Source organism: Bidens hawaiensis, unplaced genomic scaffold, assembly GCF_021521415.1.
Source record: "Bidens hawaiensis isolate Kalapana, Puna unplaced genomic scaffold, B.hawaiensis_p1.1 tig00044230_1, whole genome shotgun sequence".
In the NCBI taxonomy this organism is placed as follows: domain Eukaryota; kingdom Viridiplantae; phylum Streptophyta; class Magnoliopsida; order Asterales; family Asteraceae; genus Bidens; species Bidens hawaiensis.
Window position 1 is genome coordinate 7,895 of NW_027497859.1, and position 27,876 is coordinate 35,770.

At 34.1% G+C, this 27,876-nt stretch overlaps 2 protein-coding genes and 1 pseudogene across 3 annotated transcripts; 1 reads left to right on the top strand and 2 right to left on the bottom strand.

Annotated features, from left to right (window-relative positions):
* Nucleotides 1–300: 300 nt before the first annotated feature.
* LOC143594835 (uncharacterized) lies at nt 301–5,553 on the bottom strand (the record flags this gene model as incomplete). The annotated part of the gene is made up of 15 exons (XM_077074046.1): nt 5,487–5,553; nt 3,398–3,473; nt 3,230–3,330; nt 2,933–3,083; nt 2,745–2,816; nt 2,572–2,643; nt 2,329–2,472; nt 2,170–2,241; nt 1,552–1,623; nt 1,376–1,447; nt 1,193–1,261; nt 1,008–1,076; nt 734–805; nt 544–630; nt 301–369 (listed from the first exon to the last, which is right to left on the bottom strand). Coding segments are annotated over exons 2-15 (1,136 nt in total), but the record flags the coding sequence as incomplete, so codon positions are not given.
* A 2,589-nt stretch (nt 5,554–8,142) lies between these two features.
* LOC143594831 (V-type proton ATPase subunit E2-like) lies at nt 8,143–10,484 on the bottom strand. Its single transcript, XM_077074044.1, has 6 exons — nt 10,383–10,484; nt 9,254–9,354; nt 8,908–9,064; nt 8,631–8,821; nt 8,325–8,424; nt 8,143–8,169 (listed from the first exon to the last, which is right to left on the bottom strand). Exons 1-6 carry the CDS (start codon nt 10,482–10,484, stop codon nt 8,143–8,145), a joined length of 678 nt encoding a protein of 225 aa, XP_076930159.1.
* A 2,622-nt stretch (nt 10,485–13,106) lies between these two features.
* LOC143594830 (uncharacterized) lies at nt 13,107–20,661 on the top strand (annotated as a pseudogene). Its single transcript, XR_013146413.1, has 8 exons — nt 13,107–13,236; nt 13,985–14,142; nt 18,333–18,509; nt 18,610–18,698; nt 18,980–19,044; nt 19,208–19,310; nt 19,474–19,593; nt 20,485–20,661. The product of XR_013146413.1 is annotated as an uncharacterized LOC143594830 (transcript).
* Nucleotides 20,662–27,876: the final 7,215 nt, after the last annotated feature.

The following is a 27,876-nucleotide window of genomic DNA, read 5'->3' on the forward strand; positions in this document are numbered from 1 at the left end:
ACTGATTCTCACGCCGGAGGGTGGTCACAAGGAGGAACCCCCCCCCCCCTTCTCAGTGACGAGCTCACGGTGTCTGTTTTGCAGGTTCCCTGAAGTACAACTTACTCTGCTGGACCTAACCTTCGAGGGAAACATTACTTAGCCCCCAGATTACCCATAATCTGCCCGGGGTCACTTAGTGTTTCTTCAATAGCTATTTATTGAAAGTGGTAAAAAGATTGCTTCCAGGTCAACCCGACCCGTACATCCTTCCAACTCTATTCATAGATTTCATTAAAGAAGCATAGGAAGATGTCATACCTTAGGCTAGCATTTACGGGCGGATTTAAAAGTCCATTAACGTTTGAAATGTAGTTGTTTCGGAAATCGCTGCAGAAAATATTTTAAGCATAGTCAAGATAAGAACAATAAAGTTTAGGCAAGTCAAGAACAATAAAGTTTATATTCAACTAAGGTTTGACTTTTGACTTTCAAGAAACCAAAGTTAAAGTTATTAACTTTAAAACTAAAGAAAAGTGGACTTTAATATGCATGATTTCTTACAGTAAAAGTGTTGCGGTTGCACTAAATGACTTGTTCTGCCATAGATCAGTGGAGATGGACCCGTTAAGAAAATTGTTGTCCAAGGACCTGCGATTTTCAACATTTTTTACGATATACAAATTTAATAGTGAAATTACTTGATTTTTTTAATAATGGAAAGTGAAAGAAAACAAGTTAATAACATTCGTACAGTTTTTGAAGATAAGGAAGATTTGATAAACTTTCAGGAATCGGTCCGTTTAACTGGTTATCTGATAAATCACTGCACAAGACATATAATGGTTATAAGATCAATGAACATAACAATAAATAGAATCAAACTTGTAAATGAATTTATTCTTTAATATTATTCGACATAGTTTGTTTTTTGCATACGTGGCATCTGGCATGGCATAACTAGTGCCATGTCAGCAATTCACGTGTAAAATAACATAAAATGAAGCAGCAAATATTTTAAAACTTACATAGTTCTTATATTATTTGAAAGCTTATTTGATGGTATCTGTCCAGTGAGCCTATTTCTGCTGAGATCTCTGTTTAATTAACCAAAAAAAAAAGACAAACATAAGACCAATAAGTAATAAATAGATACATACATACTTATACATATATATATACACATATACTTTGCCTATAGACATAAGCTTACATATAGCTAAGATTTGATATTCTGCTAAGATCAGGTATAACTCCTTGCAAACTACAGTTTCTAAGGCTCCTGCAATAAATGTAAAAATCATTCAAAAAACCTTTTTTTTTCACAGAAAAAATTATTATTTATTCACATGAATGACACCATATATTTCTCCAAAATTAAATCATTAGTACTTACAATTTCACTAGTGACGATATATTTCCATACGACGAAGGAATTCCGCCTTCAAAATGATTGTTATCGAGTTGACTGTAAGATAAGATTGGCAAATAGATGAGCATTTAATATTCTTAATATTCATTTTGTAGCTATATCATTATGCAATATATATTTGAGTATGAAGAGAATATTACAGTATGCGCATAATTGGAAAACTGCCAAATTCTGTTGGAAGATAACCAGATAAGTTATTGTTATCCAGAAGCCTACAAATATGACACATAAATGTTAGCAAAAATATTACAGATGAAAAAAAAAAAAATAGGCAGTTCTGGCAGATTATAAGACGGGTTAATATTTGTTCGGGTCGGATTATCAATGGTTCGGAATTCTTTGTCCACATTTAATTCTTTTGTAAAAGATTAATGTGGTAAATATGATTACAAAAACAATATTTAATATTTTTAATAAAATAATCAAAATCTTTGATAACAAGAATTTTAGAATGTTGCATGCATTAAACGTAGACATTGGTTGACTTTCACCATGTTTAGCAAATTTGACTAGTTTCTCATTTTAGGTAATTAATATATAGGATTTGGATCAAATACAAATTAAATTAATGTGCTAACTGTGAAAATCAAGTAGTGTAAGTCATAGTGTAATTATAGTATGCTGCATATATAATTACACTACTTGATTCTCACAGTGAGCACGTTAATTTAATCTGTGCATTAACTTTCTCCTTAATATATAAAACTAACCCCTTTAAAAACTATAAAATAGTTTAAAATGTCACTAAGGGAACTCACAAGTGTATTAGAGTAGACAAGTTTGACAACTCCACGGGGATTTGACCGCTCAACGAGTTATTGTTGAAATGGCTGCAAAATCCAGAAAAAGAAAAATGTTTATGTAATCACATAAACAAACACAGACTCACTTAAATCATGGTTTTGTGATTCACTCACATGTGTCTAATATTGTTCAGATTTGAAAATGATTTGGGAATCGGTCCCGATATATGGTTCTCGTCTATTTGGAATCTATTCAAGTTTTTAAGATATCCGAGCTCATCGGGTAAACTTCCCGTTAACTTGTTCCCATTCAAAAGCCTGTCAAGATTGTAAAAAGATACAAATTAGGCCATTAAAAAAAAAAGTTAATCAAATTATTTAAAAATTGTGAGTAAATAGCATTTTGTTTTAACTTACAAGAGGTACAAAGATGAAATATTTCCAATCTCTTTGGGTATACTTCCAGTCAAGTTATTCCACATGAAATCTCTTCAATAAAATAAACACAAAAGGTAGTTAATAGACCATTTGACCACTTAAAGAAACTTACATATTCAATATATTAAATTTTTAGTATGATTATGACTTACAAAATTCTTAGATGAGAAAATTGACCGAGTTCGGGTGCTAACCGTCCGGAAAGATTCATGTTTAGTAATTGTCTGTAAACCAAATAAAATAATAATAGACCTGTGTAAGCATACACGAGCTAGCAGACTCATACTTGGACGGTTGGACCAACTCGAGCAAACGGGCCAGAAAAGGAGAAAGAACATACATTTCTTGAACATGCCAGTATTTGTCGGCATTGTTTTTATGACCGCATATAACTCCGGTCCAGTTTGATGTACATGGATCCCCTTTATTCCAGTTACTAAGATGATTCATTGGATCAACTAAACTACCTTTTACCGCCAACAATGCAGATACTGAACATAAAAAAAAAGGAGTTAATATACACATGGTGGAAAAAAGGAGTTATCTTTATGTATCATAGCGGTAATTAGAATCATAAAATCAACTGTAACAACTTATTATTGTATCGAAACTCGCAATAAGCATATAATCAGTTAACCTTCAGAAGGATCAGTAACTTTTGCAGCTGCAACCATCAGCAAGCAATGAACTGTGAGTGCAAAAACACATCCACATGATCTGAACTTGAAGCCCATCATCCTGAAACTAATGTTCAGTCAGATGATATAACACTCAAAAACAAAATCTTATATTAATTTTTTCATACTTGAATTCAAGCATCTTGAAATTATGTCTGAATCAATGCTTTCTGACTTCAGCAAGATTGAACTTACTTCAAATAACTGTGTCAATCACAGAAATGAAATCTTCAAAATTTCAAGATTTAGAAATAAAAATTGTTGCTTTTTCTTAAGAATCTTGAAATTATATCTAAGTACATGTGGGCAAATAAACCGGTTAACTGGAATGACCCGAAAATCGAACCGAAACCAAACCAATTTGAAACCGATCATGTAGAAACCGGTTTGGAACCGACTAAAACCGTAGGTTCAGAACCGGTTTGTGATTTTCTCAACCAAAACCGGTTAACCGAACTGAAACAAGCCAAAACCCGAACCGAAACCAGTTGTAACCTGGTTAATATACCGGTTTCAACCCGAACCAAAACCGATCATAAACCGGTTTTGACTTTTGTTAACCAAACCGAACCGGTTTCAACCCAAACCGGTTTTGAGTTTTAAAATGGTTTGTGCACCTCTATATCTAAGCCAATGCTTTCCAACTCTTAACAAGATTGAATTTGCATAATTGTGTCAATCAAAGAAATTACACCCCCCCCCCCCCCTCCCTTCCCCACCCACACCACCACAACCACCACAAATTCTTCAAATTTCAAGAATCAGAAATAAAAATTGTTGCTTTTTTCTTGAAAATCTTGAAATTATTTCTAAATCAATGTTTTCCAACGTCACCAAAATCAAGCTTACTTCATACAACTGTGCCAAACAGAGACATTACAACAAAATCTTCAATTTTCAAGATTCAGAAATAAAAATTGTTGCTTTTTCTTGAAAATCTTGAAATTATATCTAAATCAATGCTTTCCAACTCCAACAAGATTGAACTTACTTCATACAACAGTGCCAAATACAGACATTAAAAACTTCAAATTTCAAGATTCAGAAATAAAAAATGTTGCTTTATCTTGAAAATCTTGAAATTATATCTAAATATGCTTTCCAACTTCACCAAAATCAAACTTACTTCATACAACTGTGCCAAACACAGACATTAAAAACTTCAAATTTCAAGATGCAGAAATAAAAAATGTTGCTTTTTCTTTAAAATCTTGAAATTATATCTAAATCTAAAATCAATGCTTACCAACTTCACCAAAATCAAACTTACTTCATACAAATGTGCCAAACAGAGACATTACAAGAAGACCCTCTAAACAAAATCTTCAATTTCCAATATTCAGAAATAAAAATTGTTTGCTTTTTCTTTAAGTTCATCAAGAAAACAAGAAAGTCAAAGATAAAACACAACCCATAATTATTTTAGCTAATAATAACAAGCTTACCATTATACCATATCTGTTAAAGAGAATCAAATCCAATTATTAATTAAAAGTGAACAATAATAATTTGTTTATGATAACCTCATATTATTAAGTCAATATCCAAGAAACGTGGATTCCCAAAGTTGAAAATTTGTCACTATGTTCACACTAGATAAAGAAAATAAAAAAACACCTTAATATTATTAATTCATATTTACATAGGGGTTATTCGATTTTAATAATCTCAACTTTTACCTAGTATGTGTTTACAAACAGTCCCAACTTTAAGCGTATTTTCATCGTGTATAATATATTAACTGAAAAGTGACGTGTTAGCCTTTTCACCTATGGGTCGGGATCAATCCCAGTTCAATAAATGTTTACAGGCAGTCCCAACTTTATATATATTTTCCTCAGGAAATACTCTATTAACTGAAAAGTAACCTGTTAGTTGTGTCACCTATAGGTCGGGATCAATCCCATCTCAGTAAATGAATGTTAACAGACAGTCCTAACTTTAAACGTATTTTCCTCTAGCAATCCCGTACGTTAGCTTTTTGATGATGTGGAAAATACGCATGAGATTGCTGGAGGACTATCTGTAAACATTTCCACAATACTGTATTAACTGAAAAGTAAACTGTTAGCTTTTTATAACGTGAAAAATACGCATGAGATACAGAGTTGGGATTAACCCTGAGACAAAAATTGGATTATTAAAATCCAATAACCTTGACCCTTTATTTATTAATAATTTAATAATATGATAGATGAAGTGGGTGGGATTTATTACCTTTGTTTGTTGAGGGATATTAGAGTGACCAACAAGATTCATATCAATGCACACTAAAGACATACTTTGTGTGTGTGTGTTTCTAGGAATTTAAGGTTGATGATGCACTCAAATCATGTGGAAGATAGGCCATGATGATGTTGACTTGTCTTATTTCAATTTACTGAGATTTTGATATTTTTGTGTGCTTGTGTGGATAAATACAAGTTGGTTGTTGATGGATGGCTACCTTTTATATTTATTGTTGGAAAATTATGAGATTATGATCTTAAAGATATGTTTGTGTACATGATTCAAAGAGTGCATAATTGAGTTGTATGATTGAGGTTTAATTGCTTCAATTTACCTTTTTGACTTAGATTAAAGTGCAAGCAATAATTTCTTGATTATTCAGCATGTTTATATAATCTATTTGACTATTAAGATGCTTTATGAACTATTAAGAGGTGTAACTAAACATACTATACATCTAGCCGATTTTGATGTAGCATCTTAATGAAATCATTAAGAGGCTACCAAACAACCCCTAGTTTAGTCTCTAACTATATCACGTTTGTTATTGTAGTCAATTAATAAAAATATTTAGTTGTCACACGTGAATGCAGGTCAGCTTAACCGAACCACATTAAATGTTTGTTTGTTTATTGCTTTTTCGTGTTTGTGCATGGTTCGTGTGTGCGCAGATCCTAACATGTGGGAAATTTAGTTGCACTTGCAATTATATGCGAGTAACTTTAATATTCATGTAAAAATCATGATTCTCAAAACAACATTTTTTTACAAATTCACATGGATTGAATGTACAATATATTTTAGTATTTGATCAACATTGTAATCTCAATTACTTTTGAGTTGTGTTAGTTGTCTTTTGACAATTAAAAAAAAGTGTTACATCCATAGTGGGGATGGAAATGAAGATCTAAAGTAGCAGGGATAAGTCGTAGCAATTGAGAATAACATGTCATTCATAATGTCTAATCGGGTCATTGTTTTCTCTAGTGCCTAATGTCGTTGTAGTCTATCGTGACCCAAATGAATAAACGTACATTTATTAGGGTGTCTGTATGATTGACGAAGAAAAAATATCTTTGTGTTTCAATAATTGTCTTTTTTTTATAAAATTTTATATTTGTAAGGCTCAAAAACGTTATTAAAATAGAAATTAGAAATAAATATACATGCATAATCTAATGGTGGCAATGCGGCCGAAGAAGGTGTGGGTGGCTGTGAAGAGCGAGGGCCAAAATAGTGGGCGACTATAAAAGATGCATGCCCAACGAGCAATTTTGTCGACAAGGATGACAATAGCTATCGAAGGTCCATGGTGCTGAAAAGTAGTGATGAGTTAGGAAAGTAGTGTCATGAAATTTTTAGATAAGAATAATTTAAACAAATTTTCTGTTTTTTAACCCTTCAATTCAGGGATTTTCTTTAATGGCTTAAGCATAATCGTCAAAATCCCGGGCTATGTGGCGATTGATCCCTAACTAATCTCTAGTCGCTACTTCACCGACTTGTCACCGATTAATCCCCATTATCCAAAATCGGTTAAAATTGAAAATTATATATATATATATATATATATATATATAAATTTGGAATATATATGTATATTTGAAAATTTACATATAAATTCCAATCCGATTAATCCCTGTTAATCGCTAGCCTCTACCCACCGTCCGACTCACCTAGCGAGTTCTGCAACACTAGCCTTTAGTGCAACCGATTGCCTGGGGAACTCCGAAAAGCTTATCACCCGCATACAACTCACATTACCCGAGTTTGAATTCTAAAACACCGTTCTCCTTTATTAATGACATACACTTGTTGGAATTAAACTGAGACGTTAAAAAATTCTCACAATATTCTTGTTGCATATGTGATTTAAATCGGATAAATTCTCTTGCCTCACACGTGGCCTTCACTTTAGTTTTTTTTAGAACAGCGACTTTCTTATATAGGCTACCGCATCCTTCAAATTTGGAGAGCCTCGATGCCCCACTCTGGACAGACTATGTTGTCTTAACCGGGCCCACGCTGGTTTCAGAGTTTGGCTTGGGCGTTCCCCCGGGAAACCATACCGTCAACTGCCACTTGACAGCCGTTGTGCCACCACAAGAGTAGAACTCTCTGGCGTAACACACGGTGGGACAAAAACCCGGGTGGGCTCAGGATTCGAACCGACAACCTTTGCACAAGGCCTAGCTCAAATCTATCACTGTCAATATCCACCCAAATATGATACGAGTGAAATTCGAATTTGAGCCTCCATTAAAAAACCCAAGCCCCCTACCACTAGACCGGAAACAGGGGATTGGCCTTCACTTTAGTTACCTGTTTCAAATATTAATTAAATTTAATTGAATAATATAATTTGTTATATCCTTTGATACGTTTCCCTAGGCAGTTGTGCTAAGTTAGTTGTATATGAGCTCATTCATATAGTCACGTGACGTATTTTTTCTTATGAAAATAATTTATTTACTAAAAACTGATTAAAAAAAATAACATCAAACATACAAATATTCAATTTATTAAATAAATAACAAAATATCAACTCATTTGACTCGTCCCATAAAACTCACTGAGTTGCTTATTTCCAATTTCCCGGATTGTTGATTATTATCATCTCTCATATTTTCATGATCATGTCCGCTTACTCTTTTAAAAGGATCTTACGAATCTGCATAATAAAAAAATATAATGAATAACATAAAAATACCAACAATTTTTTTTTATAATTTTAGTATAAACAAGATAAATAATTTACTTTGTTTAGCGTTTTCTATAATAATTTAGATAATATTCTACACTCATGTTTTGATTTAGAATGCATACCTCGGGAAGTTTAGTGTGGAAAGCAAGATCGAGACGGGCATCAAGTGTGTTCTCAATAACAATCTTCCCGTCTACAGAAGCTAACACGACCCCTCCAGAGCTTTCAAAATACATAACATAAGTTTGAAGGATAAATAAGAACCTAAAAGCCCTAGTTTATGTACAGTTTTATGATAGTGAGAACCAGTCATATAAAAAGTCATGGGCCTACCTGGCTACACTCTCTATTAATCAAAAAGACTAGAATAAAAACCTAGCTAGCTTGCACCGGATGGTTAAAAATACAATAAAGAAATGTAAAATTACCACGAAAGACGATGAGGACTGGTCGGAGGCGGTGGGAGAAACACCTTTTTATCTATATTAACCATCGGTGCTTGTACTTTTGCTTTTGAAGCATATTCTCTTTTAGCCTCCTCTACAGCAGATTCAACAAGAGACAGATCAATCTCTCTACACCGCAACGACACTGATGGCTCTCTAACCCTCATTAGACTCTACAAGAGTTTTAACTTTAACTAATTACGTAATTAAATTTTAATTAATCATCACTGTTTTAAATATTTAAATGAATAACATAAACCTGGACAATCAAGTCTCGAATAAGTTTTCTGTATGTGTTTTTGTTATGAGAAACACTTAAAAGCTCCTTGCTAGCAGAGTCTCTCATGCCAGTTACCATATCATCTTGCGCTTGAAGAAATTTGATCCGAGATGCATTTAGCTGTGTTGAGTATTCACTAAAACAAACGTATCAGAATACATAAACTTCATATAAAACTGCAACTTTTCACAGTCGGTGATTTTATAGATTTGTGTCTACACAAATTATACGACAAGTTACTCTAATGAAACCAAACTAATATTATTTTTGTAAAAGAGATCCGTTTTGACCTAAATCAGAGATAGAAGTACGGGTGTAAACTTACATTTTCTTTTTGACCTCCACTTGCTTTGTCTTTCGCTCGAAATCTTGTTTGATCTTCTTCTTATCGTTCTCGACTATTTGCATTTTTTGAATGTTGAATTCCTACAAAACATTTCAAATAAAAAGTTATTTATAAGGTTGTTTTGTGTTAATACGAATATAGGAGGAGCATTCAATCCAAAACTAACATAACCGTAACAATAACATAATAAACTTATATATATTATATAGTACTTGATATGCTAAGAGTTTGGAAAAAGAGTCAGGTAAGCCATTAGCACTTACGTAATCTAAGGATTAACAAAAAACTGAACCGACAAAACCGAACCAAAATAATGGACCCAAACTGATGACCAAGGTTCCGTTTCAGTCATGTGTTGTTCCAAAACCGAACCGAACCGAACCGAACAAAACTTATTTATGATTTTTGTTATTAGGCTTATGACTCAAAATTATTTGGGACATAAATTTTAGGCCCAATTCACAAATAAGCGATTGACAAATAATATTAACGAATTTTTCAGGTCTAAATTCATGATTTTTTTGCCAATCTTTTTGGTATGACATTTCCAGCCGCGAAATAAACCGAAAGTGACACATAATCGAACCGAACTTAAACGGAAAAGCAAAATTTTGGTTTGGTTCTGCTTTAACCCAAAACTGGCCTAAAATTGTCCCACGCCATACATATACTCACTTGTATATCGTATATCATTCATACAAAAGAAAAACATGATACAAATATATTATGCATGTCTATCCTAATTGCAAAATACCATAAAAACAGTTTTAAAACATGGACGTCACCACCGACCGGTTCCACAAAAGGGGTCACTCATGGTATCTGCAATTCTTATGATAAACATGCATAATATAATTATCGTGGAGACGAAACTTCAATAAAAAACAATTTAATAATGCGGTAAACGACCGTGGGCCGATCAATGACAATTTGGGATTCGTTAAAACACGATTAACATACATATATTTTCTACAATTGCACCCGTTCTAAGCATCGGATACAATTTCATTAGGTTTTCGAATTAAAAAAACATACATTAAAACATTCACATTATCATACATTGCACAAAGAAAAATAATAAGACGAATGATAATATAACAATAATAACCTCTTCTGCGGAAACCGATATCTCATTGGCTTTCTCTTCGGCTTCTTGCCGAATAAATGCAACCATTTGTTGTATTTGTTTCGATACATCTGCATCATTCATGATTTCAATATCACCTTGATCACTTTAAAACTATAAAAACAACCAAAAAAAAAGTAGATCTAGTGATTATTCCAATTAATATGAACAAATCACAGGTTGGTTAAGATTGGGATGATTGGAATATGTAAACCGAAGATTAACTAACTGAAAATTTTGTTTTTATAAATTTGTTGACGATAGTTACATAACTAGTCCTTTATCTTAAGGGGTTTGCTTTCGGACGGTCCGTATTGTTTGTAAGGAGCTGTTTTAGTCCCTGGTTTGATTATTTTGTATAATATTAGTCCCTTGTTAGCATTTGTGTCTAAATTAAGCTTCATGAGTATGAGGCAGGTCAAGTCGGGTTAAAACCAAGCCTATAACCAATGTTTTGGTTTTAAAATTTTTATAACTAATCGGTTTCGGTTATAAGTGATTGGTTAGTTTAGTTTTTGAAATTTTGATTCGTTAATATTATAGGTTAATCGATGACTTGGATGCAATCCTTTAACTTTATAAATACTAATAATTAATAGCTACTATGTTATTTATAAAAAAAGTTATTAACAAAACGTTTTGTAACATGTAACATATTATTTAAGTAGAAATGAAAGGTAGTTTTAATGTCGCTTCAGTTAATTCAATTATTAATATACGTATGTATAATCATGAACTGTTAGTTTTCTAGTCAGTTTGATTTTTCAGTAATTTAGTTATGATTTGGTTACCTAAAATGCTTTAAATTACGTGACTTAAGCTACTTCAAAATGATCGATTCTTTGTTCTTGAAAGCTTAACAAGCAAAAGCACAAAATTATAAACACGAAGACTAAATAGATGTTTTTTTATTTATTACGGATTATTATGTAACTTAATCATAAGTTTAGGGACAGTTAATGTTATCCATCTTGAATTTTGTTTATTTTTTTTCTTTGTTTCACGAAGTCTTAGGCGAGCTAATAGGGCCAAGATTTGGACTTTGCAAATTGTTTATTATTATTATTATTATTATTATTATTATTATTTCACATAACACTTGTGATACAATTATTTATTATTATTATTTTTTATTTTTTTATAACACCAAGATGTTACACTAATTGATATAGTGATATAGTAACAATTATGCGGTGGCGAATGAGTTAGTTGCGGAATGATAAGGGAGAAACTTGTTGTTCCATCACTTCATGTGACTGAGGTTTGATTCCTGTCCCTAGCATTTAGTTTTAGAGACACAAGGGTGATGATGGGAGACTACTCGACTAGGCGAGTAAGTGACTTTCACAAGTTGGATTCTTGAACTGAACGGGTTTTATCTCACCGCATTGTCGTGCCTTTGAGTGAGTGTTCACGGGTGTTGGCCTTAGGTGAGGGTTTTTTTCCGGATCGAAAGACGAGTGTATCCCGATGCAATAAATTAGTCAGTAGCCTATTTGAAATATTTGTTAATTGTTAAAAAAACAGTTAGGCGGTGGACATGAATAATATTTTTAATATGATTAGAGGAGTAATTGGTTTTTTTTTCATTTACTGAAATATGAATTGCAAAGAGTATTATATAAGAAAATAAAATCGAAGAGTATTTGATACGAACTAGGATTAGGATTAGGATTAGGAATAAAAGATACACATAAAAAAATAATTCAAACATCTCATTCTTTTAATTTTTCTTTTAATGAATAAATCAGATTTGTGTATGAAGATCGAACTCAAAGCTACAAGATGTCATGCAATATGATTGTCTTTAGAGGTGATCCCCCCCCCCCCCTCGAAACGATGACTTTTTTGTGTGTTAGGTCGCCGCATTCTCTAAATTCGTAGAGCCTCGTTGTTCTGGCCAGACTATGTTGTCTTAATCGGGTCCACAATAACTTCAGAGTTTGGCTCGTATATTCTTTCAAAAAACCAAACCGCCGCCTAACAACCGTCGTGCCCCAAAATAATTTTTCCTATTATTTAAGATGGTCAAGAACTAGAAAATATAAATAAAGGGAAGGCCAAAAGCATAGAGAAGTCTGAAAAAACCACATGCAGTGACTATTGTATATAAAGCATCAAAGTTTGTATCTTCTAAGTTTTAAAGACACGTGGTCCTCCATTACAATATAAATAAATAATCTAATATAACGTAATATGTCATTTATTATAATATTATACTATAATATAATGTAATATGGTATTATAGAATAAAAAAATGTAACATAATATAATGTAATAAATTGTGTATGAAAAGATAAAAGCATCTAAAAGGACATAAATGCCCCTCGTTTAATAATAATAATGAACGGTCTTAGTCTTTTGGACCAAAATGATAAGAAAATCAAACCACAATACAAGCAAGAACCCAAAAAAATAAAAAGAAAACACTAGCGAAAATAGCAAAGCTATAGTGACTCATATAGATACCACTCTTCTTTTTCCTATATTGATGTTAAAAAGTTAGGTAGTATAGAATTTAAATTAATCAAAAGAAATGAGACAATTTAAATGCTTAATCCTCATCTTAAAGATAAACCATTAATTTTGTCATGTTGCACCTGTTTCTATGGACTAATGATGTGACAAAAGTACAAAACATTAATTTGTTTGTACATATAAAGCCCACACATCAACACTTCACCATTCCACTAGAGAGTTAGAAAGATGGCAGAGGGAATCCTTGCCGGAAACTCGGCCGGTGCCGGAGTAGTACCGACGGTGAAGTCGATCTTCGTTTATCCGATCAAGTCATGCAAGGCTATTTCTGTAACTAAAGCATCCCTTGCTCCTACGGGTAAGTTCCGGTTAATTACAGGTATGCATGAAACAGAAAAAAAAAACTAAAATAGACGGTTTGGCTGGTTCTGTATTGGTTTTGCATGTCATGAAAACCAAAAAAACAAACCGAATGTATAGATTTCATTTTTTTATTTTAAGTAATTTATAATAATATAATAAAATGTAACTCAAATATTTTAACTTTTAACCCAAATATAAACTAATCAATTAGTTATTAATTAACAGAATGATTTAGGCTCAAACTCATTATTTTGGGCTAATGTAACAAAAAAAAACTAGATCGAAACAAAACCCGACAATTTGTTTGATTTTATGTTTTTGTAAAAGTCGAACTTATGGTTCGGTTTTGGTTTTGCATGTAATGAAAACTGAAAAAACGAATCGAATTTGTAGGTTTCATTTTTTTTAAGTAATTTATAAAAATGTAACAAATATGTGACTCAAATATTGCCCGAATCGAAAATAATCAATTAATAAAATAATTTAGGCCTAAAGTCATTTCTTTTCAGGCCATAAATTTTCAAGCCCAAATGGAAACCGAACCAAACCGAGCCCATATTGAAAACCGAAAATACCAAAACCAATCAATTTTAAAAAATTAAAAACTAAAGTTTTAAGTTTGGTTTTAACCCAAAACCGACCTATACCGAACCATGCACACCTCACCGTCATATCATCTTTTAGTACAAGCCATGACTCATGACTGTGCTATTGTTGTACTGTGCTGACTTTTTGGTCAACAGGGTTTGTGTGGGACCGTCATTGGGTGGTGATTAACTCCAAAGGCAGGGGGTATACACAAAGGGTGGAACCAAAGCTAGCTCTGGTTCAAGTGGAGGCGTGGAGCTGCCACTTGAGGCTTTCTCTTTGGGCTGGAAGCCCAACAAGAATTCTTACTTGGGTATGTTTACTTCTATTCGGGTCGGGTGTTTATTAATAATGAACCGGTTGAGAAACCAATAGTTTTGGTATGATTCTTTCTTATAACAAGCTTTTATGTTGGGTTATGGTTACATGTGCATAAATAACGACGTGTTTTAAATGGATCTTTTGAGAATATTCAAAAAAATAAAGACGTTTTGGGAGACTCACTTTTCAAAAGGGACATTTTGGAAATTTTCCATAGTTTAATGACCAACTAAGTAACGCCGGATACTCCGTACGCGGCCCCCATTGGCTAAAGGTAGCCCGAGCCGGCCACGAGTCCGGACGGACGGAGCCCCTAGCGTTCCACCTATTGAGGGATTCCCCGGATAAAACCCGACCCCTATGTCCGTCAAACGGCATGACAGCTAGGAGCCAGTAAAACCAGGTGAGATCAGGACTCGAACCCTGGCAAGCCAGGGTTATCCCTCATATCTCCCATAGAAATTGGTGATAGTGAGGTTTGAACCTCTACCTCTCACTAATAAAGTGAGTGTTCTACCATTGAGCCACATCCAAAAAAAAATATTGTTTATATTTAATTAATATAAGACAACAAAGTTGAATATACTTAGCCCAATTAGCACAATGTATGTTATGTATTTTATTGTGTTTTGATTACATATTACTAGTTGTGTTAGTGTGAATTTGTAGCCATTGTAGTTTGTATGTACTGATCTTAGGAGTTTTAATTTTTGCTATGCTTTAACGTAATTTATCAGAACCAGCCAGTCCTAAGCTAACCCGTTTTTGGTACTCTAGGATGAATTTTGGATCCACCACTGAGTAAACTAAGTAGACGTTAAAACTAACCCGTATAATTTTTTTGATGAATTATAAATAATATCTCACATGCCTAAAAAGTAGTATTATAAATTTTTATATTAAAATATTAATGGTAATTTATTTTCCTTTGTAAAATCAAAAGGTTGTTACCATTTTATGTGACCAAGACATAATTTAATTTATTAACTGAAATTTGTTTCAATCCACACAGGCCCGCAGTTAGCCAATGGTTAATCGAATTAACCTAACCATCGTTCTAATAACCGAAGTAACGAACCACGGTGTCACACCCTCAAAATCCACTAACGGAGTTTTACCGTCAGAGGGTGTGAACTAACAGGATCGGAATCATCAGTTATAATCAAACCATAAAATAAAGTTTCAAAACCATGAAAACGTTTACGAGTAATTAAATGCGGAAGCGCAAAAACCTTTAATCAAAAGTTGCGTCACGCAGGACGACTTAAAACCAAAGATAATCGTTAAAAATAAGTTTGCAGGACAAAAGCGTTTTCAATCAATGCATGTTCCTAAACCGCGCGCCCGCCTCGGCTACCTGAGAATAACATACTAAAAGTGTCAACACAATGTTGGTCAGTTCACAAGTTATATAAAATAAATCGTTTAGCGTTTGTGTTCAGCGTTTTACGTTAAGCGTTTTGCGTAACCACGTTACGGCGTTTTGCGTTAAGCGTTTTGCGTAACCACGTTACGGCGTTTTGCGTTACCAGATAGTGTTATGTCAAATTATATATCGATAGGTAGCTAATCTATACAACAAGTATTACTAAGTGTTCGACACCGAAGCTGACTCGTTTAGTAAGTGCCTTGTCACCAGGTCCTCCAGACCATGGTACGTGTTAGCCAAAATTACACCCGCTCGACCTCCAGTCGAGTTTAGCGTTGGGTGGGGTTTGTCAAACCCAGTAGTACTACTCAACAGTGACTCGCTATTCTAAATATTAACCGGTTCGATGTGTAGGACTTCAAATGTTTCGTTTGCCACTTAGCCTTTACAAGTGATATATAATTTATAACAAAATCTTAAATGCGTTGTGGAGTATGTTATCTCCCCCAAGTGAAAAGCGTTTGAAAACAGTTTAAAGAGGGGAAAGTGAAACTCACTGTTTGCGAAGAATTTCCCAAAATAAATCACCAAGATGTGCGTCACCGAAAAACTCTCTCTAACGTTCTAAAACAACAAAGAGATTTTTTTCTAAGTGTCGGAATATTATCGAGTCTCTAGACCCGGCACACAATACCTATGCACATAACATGTTTCGTGTTTCGTTTGTGAATCGTGTGTGACTTTAACTATGTATTTGTGATACGTTACATGTGTAAGCAATCATATACGTGTCATGTATTCATAACGTACACTACTAGCAATTATTCCCCGTAAGGGCATTTTGGTCAACAATTAACAATCAACTAGCCATTATTCCCCATAAGGGCATTTTGGTCAAATTATGACAATCAATTAGCAGTTATTCCCCGCAAGGGCATTTTAGTCAAAACACGACAATTATCTTGCAATCATTCCCCTCAAGGGCAATTTGGTCAAAAAACGATAATAAATTTGCAAGTATCATATTTCATGCATTTTCACAAAACTCAGCAGCTAGTTTCACCGAGGCAGAAATCCTACTAGAAATATTGTACTATTTCACCAATCATAGCGTCTCAATTAATTTACCAAAAATCATCACAGAAGCACATATGTCTTAGGTTTCCATAACATATTTTATTACATTTTTATTCCTCATAGTTTTCTCACAATCATCAAATCATTACAGCAAACTCATAACAGTCAGATTCATGCACAACAGAATGTTATTTGCAATTCCCGTTAAAAGAAAAATCCAATAAATGCAAGACCACTTGGGTTAGGTTCCTAACTCAATGAGTCAACTTCCAGAAGTGGAACCAACCCAATTGGTCTCGTAGTTCATGAGATATAACATTTACAACATAACCTAACAGCAGGTCTAACAGCTCAGCTTTGCACAACGTTTTTGTAAAATCATAAAAGTTAACTTCTACTTGTCCAAAAATTACAAACTTATACTTTATAGAAACTAGACTCAACCTAGTTTACTGCAGTACCCACAATCTCAACCAACTTTCACGTTTACACTTCGTTACAGTCACTTAAACATCGTATACACATTCTGTCCAGAATCTGTTTGCATCCAAACTCAACATAATAACAATCTATGAACTATCATGCATCCATATAATCCTCTAGACTCCATAAACACCATTCATACACATCAATTACATATTACATACTTGATTAGGGTTTGTGTTTGAACTCAAATCAAAGACACAACAATCAACATGCAACAAGATTCAATCTACTTATCAAATCATCATTCAATCAACCACAATCATGTTAGCTATCTACATACACAAAATCGGCAGGTCTAGGGTTTGTGGTTAACCCAACAAACATCAAAATTAAGCTACAAGAATGTAAAGGATGATCAATTATACCTTCCTAGCACCTAGTTCTTGGATTAAACACTTGATTTCTTGATGTATGTGTGTGTGGAAGTCGACGGCAGCAAGGAGCAAAGGGGAGGGGGGGGGGGCGATCGGGTTGGGATTAATAATAATAATAGTTAGGGTTTAATTTTTAAGGTTATATTTATAGACACACAAGTTACACTCAAGTCCCTCTACTTTCAAGTGTTGTTTTTCTAACTTAACTAACTTAGTTCTTGTTTCTTGTTTAGCATTACACACAATATAATCAAGTAACACATATTTTAACACATAATTATCACATAATTATTATGTTGACGTTTTTCGTTTATTCCTCAATCGTTTGCGTCAACTTGTTTGCGTTTCGGTGCAAATCCCGAAAGACCACACATGTAGTAAGTGTTAATCGTCATTTAAACCCTAGTTTAAATGTAATGAAGTGTGCGTTATAGATTTAGTGATCTTAAGTTTGAATTGACGGAGTTGAGTTAACGGAGTTAACCTGAAATTGACGATTGTCACACACGGTCATTTATGAAAATCTAAAAACCAAAACAACGGTTATGTGTTTCGTCCTGACCAAACCGACCCATGCTCACCCGAGGAGGCAATTCGTCATGTTTACTAGATATTAGATAAAAGTTTACATTTAGAAAATATTGAACTGAAAAACATTATTTAATAACAATTGACTATTTTGTTAATTGTTACTTAGTTTTGCTGCCAAATTTATAAAAACATGCAACAAACCCGAGGTGACTTGTTGCTGGCTTACCTGCCTCTCTGTTGTAATTGGATCCTTTTGTTCAGTATTAATGAAATGATGTCTTTCATTTAAAATAAAAAAAAATGTATATATTTTGTTACCGAATTCACTTGATATTGTTCATGCAGTGGTTCGTGCTATGGGTATGGCTGAGCTCAAGGTCTCATTGGCTAAACCAGGTTTACGGTCTGATGGAGTCTCGGTCTGGGAATGGTCAGGCTCGGCCCTGGACGAGGGGGACGAGGCTGCTAAATGGTTCACTGAGTATCTCGGGAAACCTAGCCGCTTGGTGCGCTTTAATGAAGGTACAATCCAACACATGTTTACACTAAGCTTTTTTTCATTAATATTGTATACATACATACAATACAAGACATATTAATTTGTTACGCTTTCTATATATAGAGTCCGAGACTAGACTCGTTGACCCTCACTATGCTACCGGATTCAATGTGAAATTTCCCGATGCATTCCCCTTCCTTTTAATCTCTGAGGTTAGTCCGTTTTTAGACACTTTGAAATGTGTTATTATCAGACTAGATTATGCGTAACATGTCATTATTGTATAGACTATGTTAAAATTTGTAATTATAAGTATGTTTAGTTAATGACAAGGAAATCAATTATTATGGCTCAATGAATTGATATCCATCTCATTAACATAACATATTTATAATTATACATTATTAACACTTGGCTATTCTAGTTACGAATAATTTAGTCTAATAGTAATTGGTTGTAAACTTGATTTCTAAATCTCTTTAAAGTCCTGCAGGCTTCTTTGGATGCGGTGAACGAACAACTAAAGGAACCAGTCAAGATTAACCGATTTAGACCCAAGTACGTGTTTTACACATTAACTTAGAGGTCGTGGTTGTGACTAATATACCAAAAACAAAATAAAAAATTTTTACGTCGATTTTTGTTTTATTTTATTTTCAACTAGTCAAACAAGTAAAAAAATCACACAACGTAAATTGATGAAAGCTTTTGGAGTTTGTAGCATTTATGTGAATGGTTGTGAGCCGTTCGCTGAAGACCTTTGGAAACAAATCATAATTAACGAGTCGACTTTTCAAGGCGTGATGCTTTGCCCTCGTTGTAAGGTATCACAATCATACTTTTATAATTTCGTAACGCAATTAGTCTGGTCAGCAAGGTATTAGTGGGGCCCGTGAGTTTTCCCTGATGGATTCTCGTCATCACTAAAAAAGTTAAAAAAATGGCATGCGCTTCGCATTAATAGTATTATTATTTTTTTGCTCTTAGGTACCCACTGTCAATCAAGAGGACGGAACGCGAGGGAGTGAACCAACCGAAACCATGATGAAGTTTCGGTCTCCTGAAGTACTGGAAGTCGACACCTCGACTACCAAATATAAGGGACAGGTCAGTAACCTAACACCTTCGAGTTCTACTTTGCGTGTGCGCGCTAATGAAATTGGTACTAGGTATTGGACAGAAACACAAACACGAACTCGTATTTGGCTAACACCCAAACACGTTTATTATTGAGAAACTACACAAACTCAATTACAATCTCTAATACCCAAGAGGCCAAGACACGGTATTTATAATCTAACATGTCACGTTAGACTATGACTAGGATTAGCTATATAATTATCTCATAAACATCCTAACCTAAATCTTATTGGATACTAGATAATTATAATTATTATTACTCGGACGTGATAATTATTATCACTAGAAATTAAATCTAAACACATTTAATTATTTATAATTATCCGCTCCATGTTCTTTTTTTTATGTTTAAACGCCTTTTTTTTTATAAACTCTTATATAATTTCACAAAAGGATCCAATTACAATAGATAGGCAGGTGGGCGGGCAACAAGCTGCGCCGCAACCCCTTTTTGAATGGCAAATCCGATCCTACTGAAAATAAAGTTACAGTTCTTCGGTGTCGATATGTTACCGTGCACGACCAAGAAAGATCATAACGAAATGCCCACACGCGTGGGCAGGGCCAAATCCGAGATCTCCTGAGACGAGTATAAAAAATGGATCTTATATAAAAAAAAATTCTAGACTTTTTGGCTGAATTAAACATAAACAGACTAATTACTAAATTACTATGCCCTTTTTTCGTACTTTTTGCCTAGTTTCACTTGTTAATGTTTTCAAAAAATTGTTATATATATATAAAAGAAATTAAAAATTTTGTGCATCCACCGAATTCATGGCCTAAACCGCCCTACGGGTGGGTCCCACTCTCGATGTGCGCGTTTGACTGATAAAGTAAATTATTTGTGTTTTGTAGCCTTATCTTGGGCAGATGTTGGTGCGTGTGGATAATAAGACTAACGAGGGGAAGATTGTAAGTGTTGGAGATATTATTGAAGTTGAAAAAGTATTTCCTTCGTATGCAGATGTTGCAGTTTAAGGTTTAAACTCTACTTTAATGTTTGTGGCTTTACAACTAACTATTAATAATATGTAAAGTCTACTAGTTGTGATTTGTACAATTGTACAAATTTTCAAGAGACAGAATCATTTGAGTTGGAAACATGAGATTGTTAAGTTCAGTTTAATCTTGATAAACAAATGATCATGAACAAGTTTTTGAATATTATTGCTATCATTATTGGTGAATAATTAGCTACACCAAATGAATATTATATTTTTGGCATGTTAAAAGAACAGTTGTAATGTCAATTAAGACACATTGGTTTTTAGATTATATAGTGAAATACTGAAATATCAAATATGTATTTTTCACCTCTAATATGGATATACTTTGAAGCTTTATTTATTTAAACTAAAAACATATTTTACATCCAACAATGTTACATAAACAAAAAAATGGTCTTTTAACATGTAAGAAAAAACAAATTAGTGGTTAGTGATAAGTATTTTCATGTAGGAACAAACATTTTCATCAAATACCGCTAACTTACCATATCGAATAGATACCGACCGAACATTGGTACCAATAATGGTATTCATTTTTATAGTATTTGGTATGAGTTGGTTTTGGTATTTTTCAATACTGATTTCAAATAAGTACTGTATCACCATAATCGGTACAATATTCGATTTTTGTTTTTACACATTTTCGGTTTTGATATTTTTGTTATTAAAATGTTAAAGTATCACCATAATCGGTACAATATTCGATTTTTGTTTTTGCGCATTTTCGGTTTTGATATTTTTGTTATCAATAGAACCGTGGAACATCGGTATCGGCACTGGTATTTATTTTTATGGTTTTCTGTTTTAGTATGTGTCAGCTTTGCTATATTTTTCACTACCAACTCCGAACCAAAACCATACCACTATAATCAGTACGCTATTCGGTTTGTATTTTTATTCACTTCTGATTTTGCATATTTGGTACCGTATTAGTAGCAGTCCTATCCATATTTCCATGGCTGATTCTCTATGATACTTTAACATTTTAAGATTTTTTTCTGTTTTACATATGTTTATATAAAAATATGTAAGGCACCTTTTACTCGAAAAAGTAACATGCATGTTAATCTGGTGTAGAACTGAGGAGGTCAAGAATGTCCGCTAACCCTCCATCTACTTGAAAAAAAACTCTCTAGTTGTAATCGTTAGAGAAAAAAAAAAGATAAAAACCCTTTTGACAACCCGATAAAAAAGTTTTGATTATATCACATAACATGTTTGTTGCTGCATCGCACGAGAATCATAATGCTTAACCCTTATGTAAATAAGATATTTTAAGTAATAATAATAATAATAATTTGGGTGCACAAATAAAGGCAACGGGACATGTGAAATTGGGTTGAAGGTCTGGCCCATCTCTGTAAAGAAGAATGTGTGGTCTGATTCACAGTGTCTTCTCACGTTCGTCATGTGCCTTCATCCTCATCAACACTTATATTTATCTTTCACGTACACGTGATAAGTGTTACATTTTTTTTTTATATAAAAGCCACTAGCTCGTTAAATTAGGATGGTGTATGAAACCCAAAAAAAACTATTTAAAACCGAACTTAACTGAAATAAAACTGACGGTTCAGTTTTTGTAAAAACGGAACCGAACATATAGATTTTAACTGTTTATTTTTGTAAAATCAACGGTTTGGTTTTTATAGTAGTTTAATATCTAATTTAACCAATTATTTTAGCTCAAATGTATAATAATTAATTAATTGTTTTTTGCCAACGTTTTCTTTTAGGGCCAAATTTTCAGGCACAAAAAACAAAATTTAAACGAACACAAACCGAAAAATCTAAAACTTGATGATTTTAAAAACTGACATTTCGGATTTCAATTCGGTTTTAGCCCAAAACTGAACCGAACAATGCATAGTCCTATTGATTAGATAGCCTGATAGCTTAACTAATATTTTATAATGTAAGTATATAACCAGTGAATAATGAAAAGAATATCATTTAATTCTTATTTAAATTTAAAACACACCCAATAATAAACAATGATAAGAACACACAATTTAGTATGTGAATTAGGGTTATGAAAAATATATGTAACCCACAAGGTTTAAATCTGTTAAGGATCTAATCAAATTTATGTGTTGGTACTTGTCATGTGTATGTGGTCGTCCAAGATGTGATAGGAGGAGACTAATTCGTTTAATGAAGTTAGCTAGATAAGATGAACAATTTGGTTGAGAGGTAGAAGATGAAGGGTAAATTACCAAATCACCCTCGTGTTCGAGGCATCCAAAGTTTGGGTGCTAATCACGTCTTCTGGTGGGTTGACATGTTTAATCGTTGAACTAGGACATGACTCGTATGCTTGTTTGTGTAAGAGACTCACTTCTAACATGAACACAATCTCAATCGTGAAACTGGACACGACCCATTAATCTGAATGCATCAAACGGTACTGATTGTAAAAGAATTGTAATAAAGCTGTAAATGTGTTAAAAGAGATGACAACATAATAAATGGAGTAAAGAAGTCATAAACAAGTAAACAAACTGGCATGTTTAATGAAGCAGTTAAGCAAGTCAATCCGGACACAACCCATTTAATTAAACAAGTTAACCAAACGAGACCCGTGTTATATTAATATGTGATAATTGAGGAGTAACTCTATGTGCCCCTACTTTTTATTTATAAAGGTTTCTTACAAGATTATGGATGTGATAATAATCATCTAACTGTTCATGATGGATAGAAGAACTTACTTCTCCGTTATTGTAGTATATTGTCCTTGGTACTAACAATAAATGTTAAGAATGTTGCATATTGCTAGTATGAATTATTATGGACAATAAGGTGCTGTTTGTTTTTCCTCAAAAGCACTTATCCACCTCTTTTGTCTGCACTGAGAAGAGGGCGCGCAGACGTTGGGCTCTGCAGTGTGTTTGTTTTTCCGAAGACGTTTCATTAAAAAACGTCCGCGCGCCCTCTTCTCCCAGAAGTGTTGGTATTGTTACTTCTCACCTCTTCTAACCAATTTCTTTCCATCTTTCTTATTCCATCAGACACTCCCAAACCCTAATCCCCTCATCCTCTCCACTGCCACCCAACTCACCCACCATCAACCCGTCACTCCACTGCCGCCCAACTCTCCCACCGCTGCAACCCCATCTCTCCACTGCTCCAGCGCCGCCGCCCCACCGCCGCAACCTGCCGCTGCCGCTCTACTGCTCCAGTGCCGCCCCACCGCTGCAACCCCGCCGTCCTCTATTCCCCCATATCAGGTTTAATTTCATACCTTTTGTTACTATTGATGTTTGGTGTGTAGGTTCTATTATTATTGAGTTTGGTGATTTTAGGGTTTATTGAACCAGATTATGCTATCTCGTAGTGGTTAATACATGTTTTGATTGATTTTGGTGATTGTTAGGGCTTATTGAACCAGAGTGTGTGTTTGTTTGTCTCGTGGTAATGAATACGTGTTTTGATTGTTATTTTTATGCTATAAACATTTTCATGATTTTACTTGATAATTGTTGCTATGTTAGGCGTTAGTTTGTGGAAAAGATAATTGCTTTGAAGTTACTTGAACTGTGAATGCTAGCTAATATATCAAACATTAACTTGTTATATGTCTTCTAAGATTAGATTAGATTAGATTTAGAATAGTTTTGGTAGTCTGCAGTTATTAAAAAACAAACAGTCTTCTTGTTGCAGACTGCAGAGTTTTGGTCCACCTCTTCTGCTACAGATGTTGGCAGATGTGGTTTCGCAGTCTTCTGACATTTTACCTCTGAAAAACAAACAGCACCTAAGCTACTGTTTGGATTATCAAAATGCAATTTCTGTATATCATAAGGGTATTATCAGTTATTTATAACAGTTTACTCATTTAAACGTATAATTTTCATACCTAAGTTATATGTGATTATAATAATTTTGTTGCTATTAACATACCTAAGCTTTGCATTATATATATGCAATCATATGTGATAATTATAAGTTTGAAGATTTTTATATAATGTGACGAAGTGTACACCAATAATAGGAACAACATGGGGTGCCTCACCTCGTCCCACCCTCACGTGCTTCAATATTTGATAAGAAAAATAAAAACAAATAACGATTGTGATGGTCAAGTGTATACAAATCTCTCTAACAATAAATGCATATTCGTGCATCTTCGTAGTTTCGGGACATCCATAGTGGTTCCACAAAAATAAATAACAAATTAAATCGGTAATGACTAGAAACCCAGAATTTGGTTTTTGGATTTTTGAAACTTTTCGGTTTCGGTCTTTTTTTGGTTTTTGTCATTTGAGATTGAAATTTTTTTGAAAAAAAAAGGTTAATAAATTTAGGTATAATAGTTTTGTTAATTATTAACAAACTGATTACTATGCATTTGACCATAAATATTTTTTTATTAATTCTAATAAATTACTTAAATAAAAAAAATTAAATAACTAGAAATTCGGTTTGATTTTAATAAAAACATAAAACCAAAACTTTGATTTTTGTTTCAATTTGATTTTTTCGATTTTCAGTAAGTATCTTATTTGGATTTATTGCACACTCCTAAGAGAGAGGGTCTATCCACTATGCTGCAAAATAATATATTTTTCATGAAATAGTATTATATTTATGCGAGTTTCACGAAATAATATGACATGACACCATGAATTTCATGAAATAATATGAGGCTGAGGGGTGTGGGGGGGGCGCGAGAGGGGGCGCGAGTGGGGGCGCCAGCCAATAATATTGTGACGTGTGGCAGAGAGAGAAACTTGATAAGATGGGTGTTGGTTGTGGTGCTCGCGCCCAGGGACATGGTGTGGAGGGGCGCGAGAGGGGGCGCGAGCGGTTTTTTTTTATTTTTTTATAAATGTATTAAAAAAACGTATTATTAAAAAAACTCATAAATTATTTAAAAAAACACACATTAATTAAAAAAACACATTAATATCTAAAAAAAAATTAAAGTACTAAAAAAAACATTATTCTTATTCTTCGGCTTGGTCTTCTTCGATCAACCTCTTCCGGATACGTTCCTTTTGTTTTTCCATCAGCATTTGGTCGACCGGATTTAGGTTACTGAAGTCTCTTGTAAGGAAGTCCAAATCTCTCATTCTTTTTTTTTCCTTTTTGTCATTAGAGACCACCTCCATGGTTTTGTTGAATTTATTGAGGGATTCAACAAGATCGTTGATGTTTACGGCTTCCCCCTCAGCCGGTTTTTTGCCCCTGGCGTCCCTTCCCAATGGCCGCCTCCTCGGCGGTGAAGACGTTTCCTCCCCCGCAACGTTTAGGTCGAATCCAACCCGGCAATCCGACCCGGCGGAAGTGCTATACGCTCCAGACGAACTAGTTTTAGTCCGTTTCGGCCCTACTTCCGCATCAAGGTCCGGCGCCACCAGCTCAACCCACTTAGAACACCTTCTCAACCTCTCCCACACCTTTACACCGTCCCACGTCTTCACCGTCCCATACCTCCGCAGGCACTCCTGCTTCCACTCTTCGACAGTGAAATTATAAACCGCCAAATCGTCACTGCCACTTGGTCTCATACGACCGGCGTTCCTGTTGAACAGATTAGTAAACAAGCCGACAAATTTTCTGATTTCGGTCCACCGACCCGAAATCATATCGGCGTTCCGCTCTGTACTCCCAACGAGCGAATAGAACGTCTCCCTAACCTTTGTCCAAAAGACCTTGCTCTTTTGGTAGTTCGCTGCAAAATGCATAAATAAATTTGTAAGTCATTTAACTTTTTTATTTAACTTTTTTATTAAAAATCATTTTTAAAAACGTTAAAACAATTACCGCAACGCCGATCCTCAGAAATGACTATCCAAGCCCGACACAGGGCTTCCTTCTCATCCGATGACCACGGAGTGGTTTTCCGTTTCGTCCTTCCAGTCGAACCCGAACCCGACCCGTCCGTTGCAACTTGTTTTTTCCGGTGGACGCGTCTTCTTTGTCCCGCAGCTTCACCTTCTGGTTCTTGTGTCTCCGGAACTACAAAGTTAGGAGACGGTTGTATGTTGGATGGTTGAAAGCCGGATGATTGGTATGTGATATTGGTATGTGATATTGGTGTTGGTTTGGGTTTGATATAGGTTTAATAGAGAGAAAAAATTGTATGTTATATTGTTGTTGGTTTGTGTTTGATATAGGTTATATAGAGAAAAAAAAAATTTTTTTTTTAATAAAAAACGAGCCCAACGGCTCTATTCACGCTCTTCCCAGCCGCTAGCCCATCCGCGTCTGCCTCTTTTTCCGCGCTCGCGCCCCTCTCGCGCCCCTCTCGCGCCTCGGTGGTGTGGTGCTCGCGCCCCGGGGCGCGAGCGGAAGGGCTTTGCGCCCCTTCTCGCGCTCCGCACCCCTCAGCCTGACATGGTTAAATACTTAAATGGTACAAAAGGGCGGTAAAAGCTGAGATTTGTATTTGGGGAATTGGGATAACAATAAAGACCTTGTGAATTGGAAAAAAAAATAAAAGAAGACAATTTTTCTATTTGTTTATGAAAAAGATCTCTTCAACAAACATTGATCTATTAAAGTTATTAAGCTTGTTTAACATTAACGTACTTGTGATTTAAAAAATATATTTATATTATTAGTAACTCTATTAGTACCTACGTATACAACTTTTTGTTAAAGTTGATGTTGGAATAATTTACTCGGGTGCTGGAATAATTTCAAACACATTTAAAAAAGGTTAAAAAACATGAATGCTGATTATTTTTGTAGTACATTAAATGATTCAAACATAATAAAGTTAAAATAAGTACACAATCAAACAAAGTACTTTTAAGTATATAGCTGCTAAACTATAATTTACTATCTAAGACAATAGTATGCAAAATCTCTTGTTGACCTTAACTTTGTTCCTATTTCTTTTGTATCAATGGACCACATAAATTCTACACCAAACTTATTTCACATTTTATGTTTTAAGATCATTTAATAAGTTTGCTTGTAAAAAAACATTCTCTAGCCATGTGTCCCACACGTCCACATTTATAACACTTGAAAGGAAATCGTTTACTACATACGATCTTGATTTCTTCTCGTTACCTTAAATCTTCCTCATTATATGACCAACTCTCCTTGCTTGTGTCGTGATTGTCGTTTTGATAGTCTTGTTTCTTAGACCGCTCTTGATAACTACTTTGACTTCTATTGTTTGACCAATACCTTCCTTCTCCTCTACATACGAGGCTTTTGCAGTTTCAGTTTTTAAAGGACTAAAGATTCATACTTGAATCATCTACTTTGCTAACACTTCCAA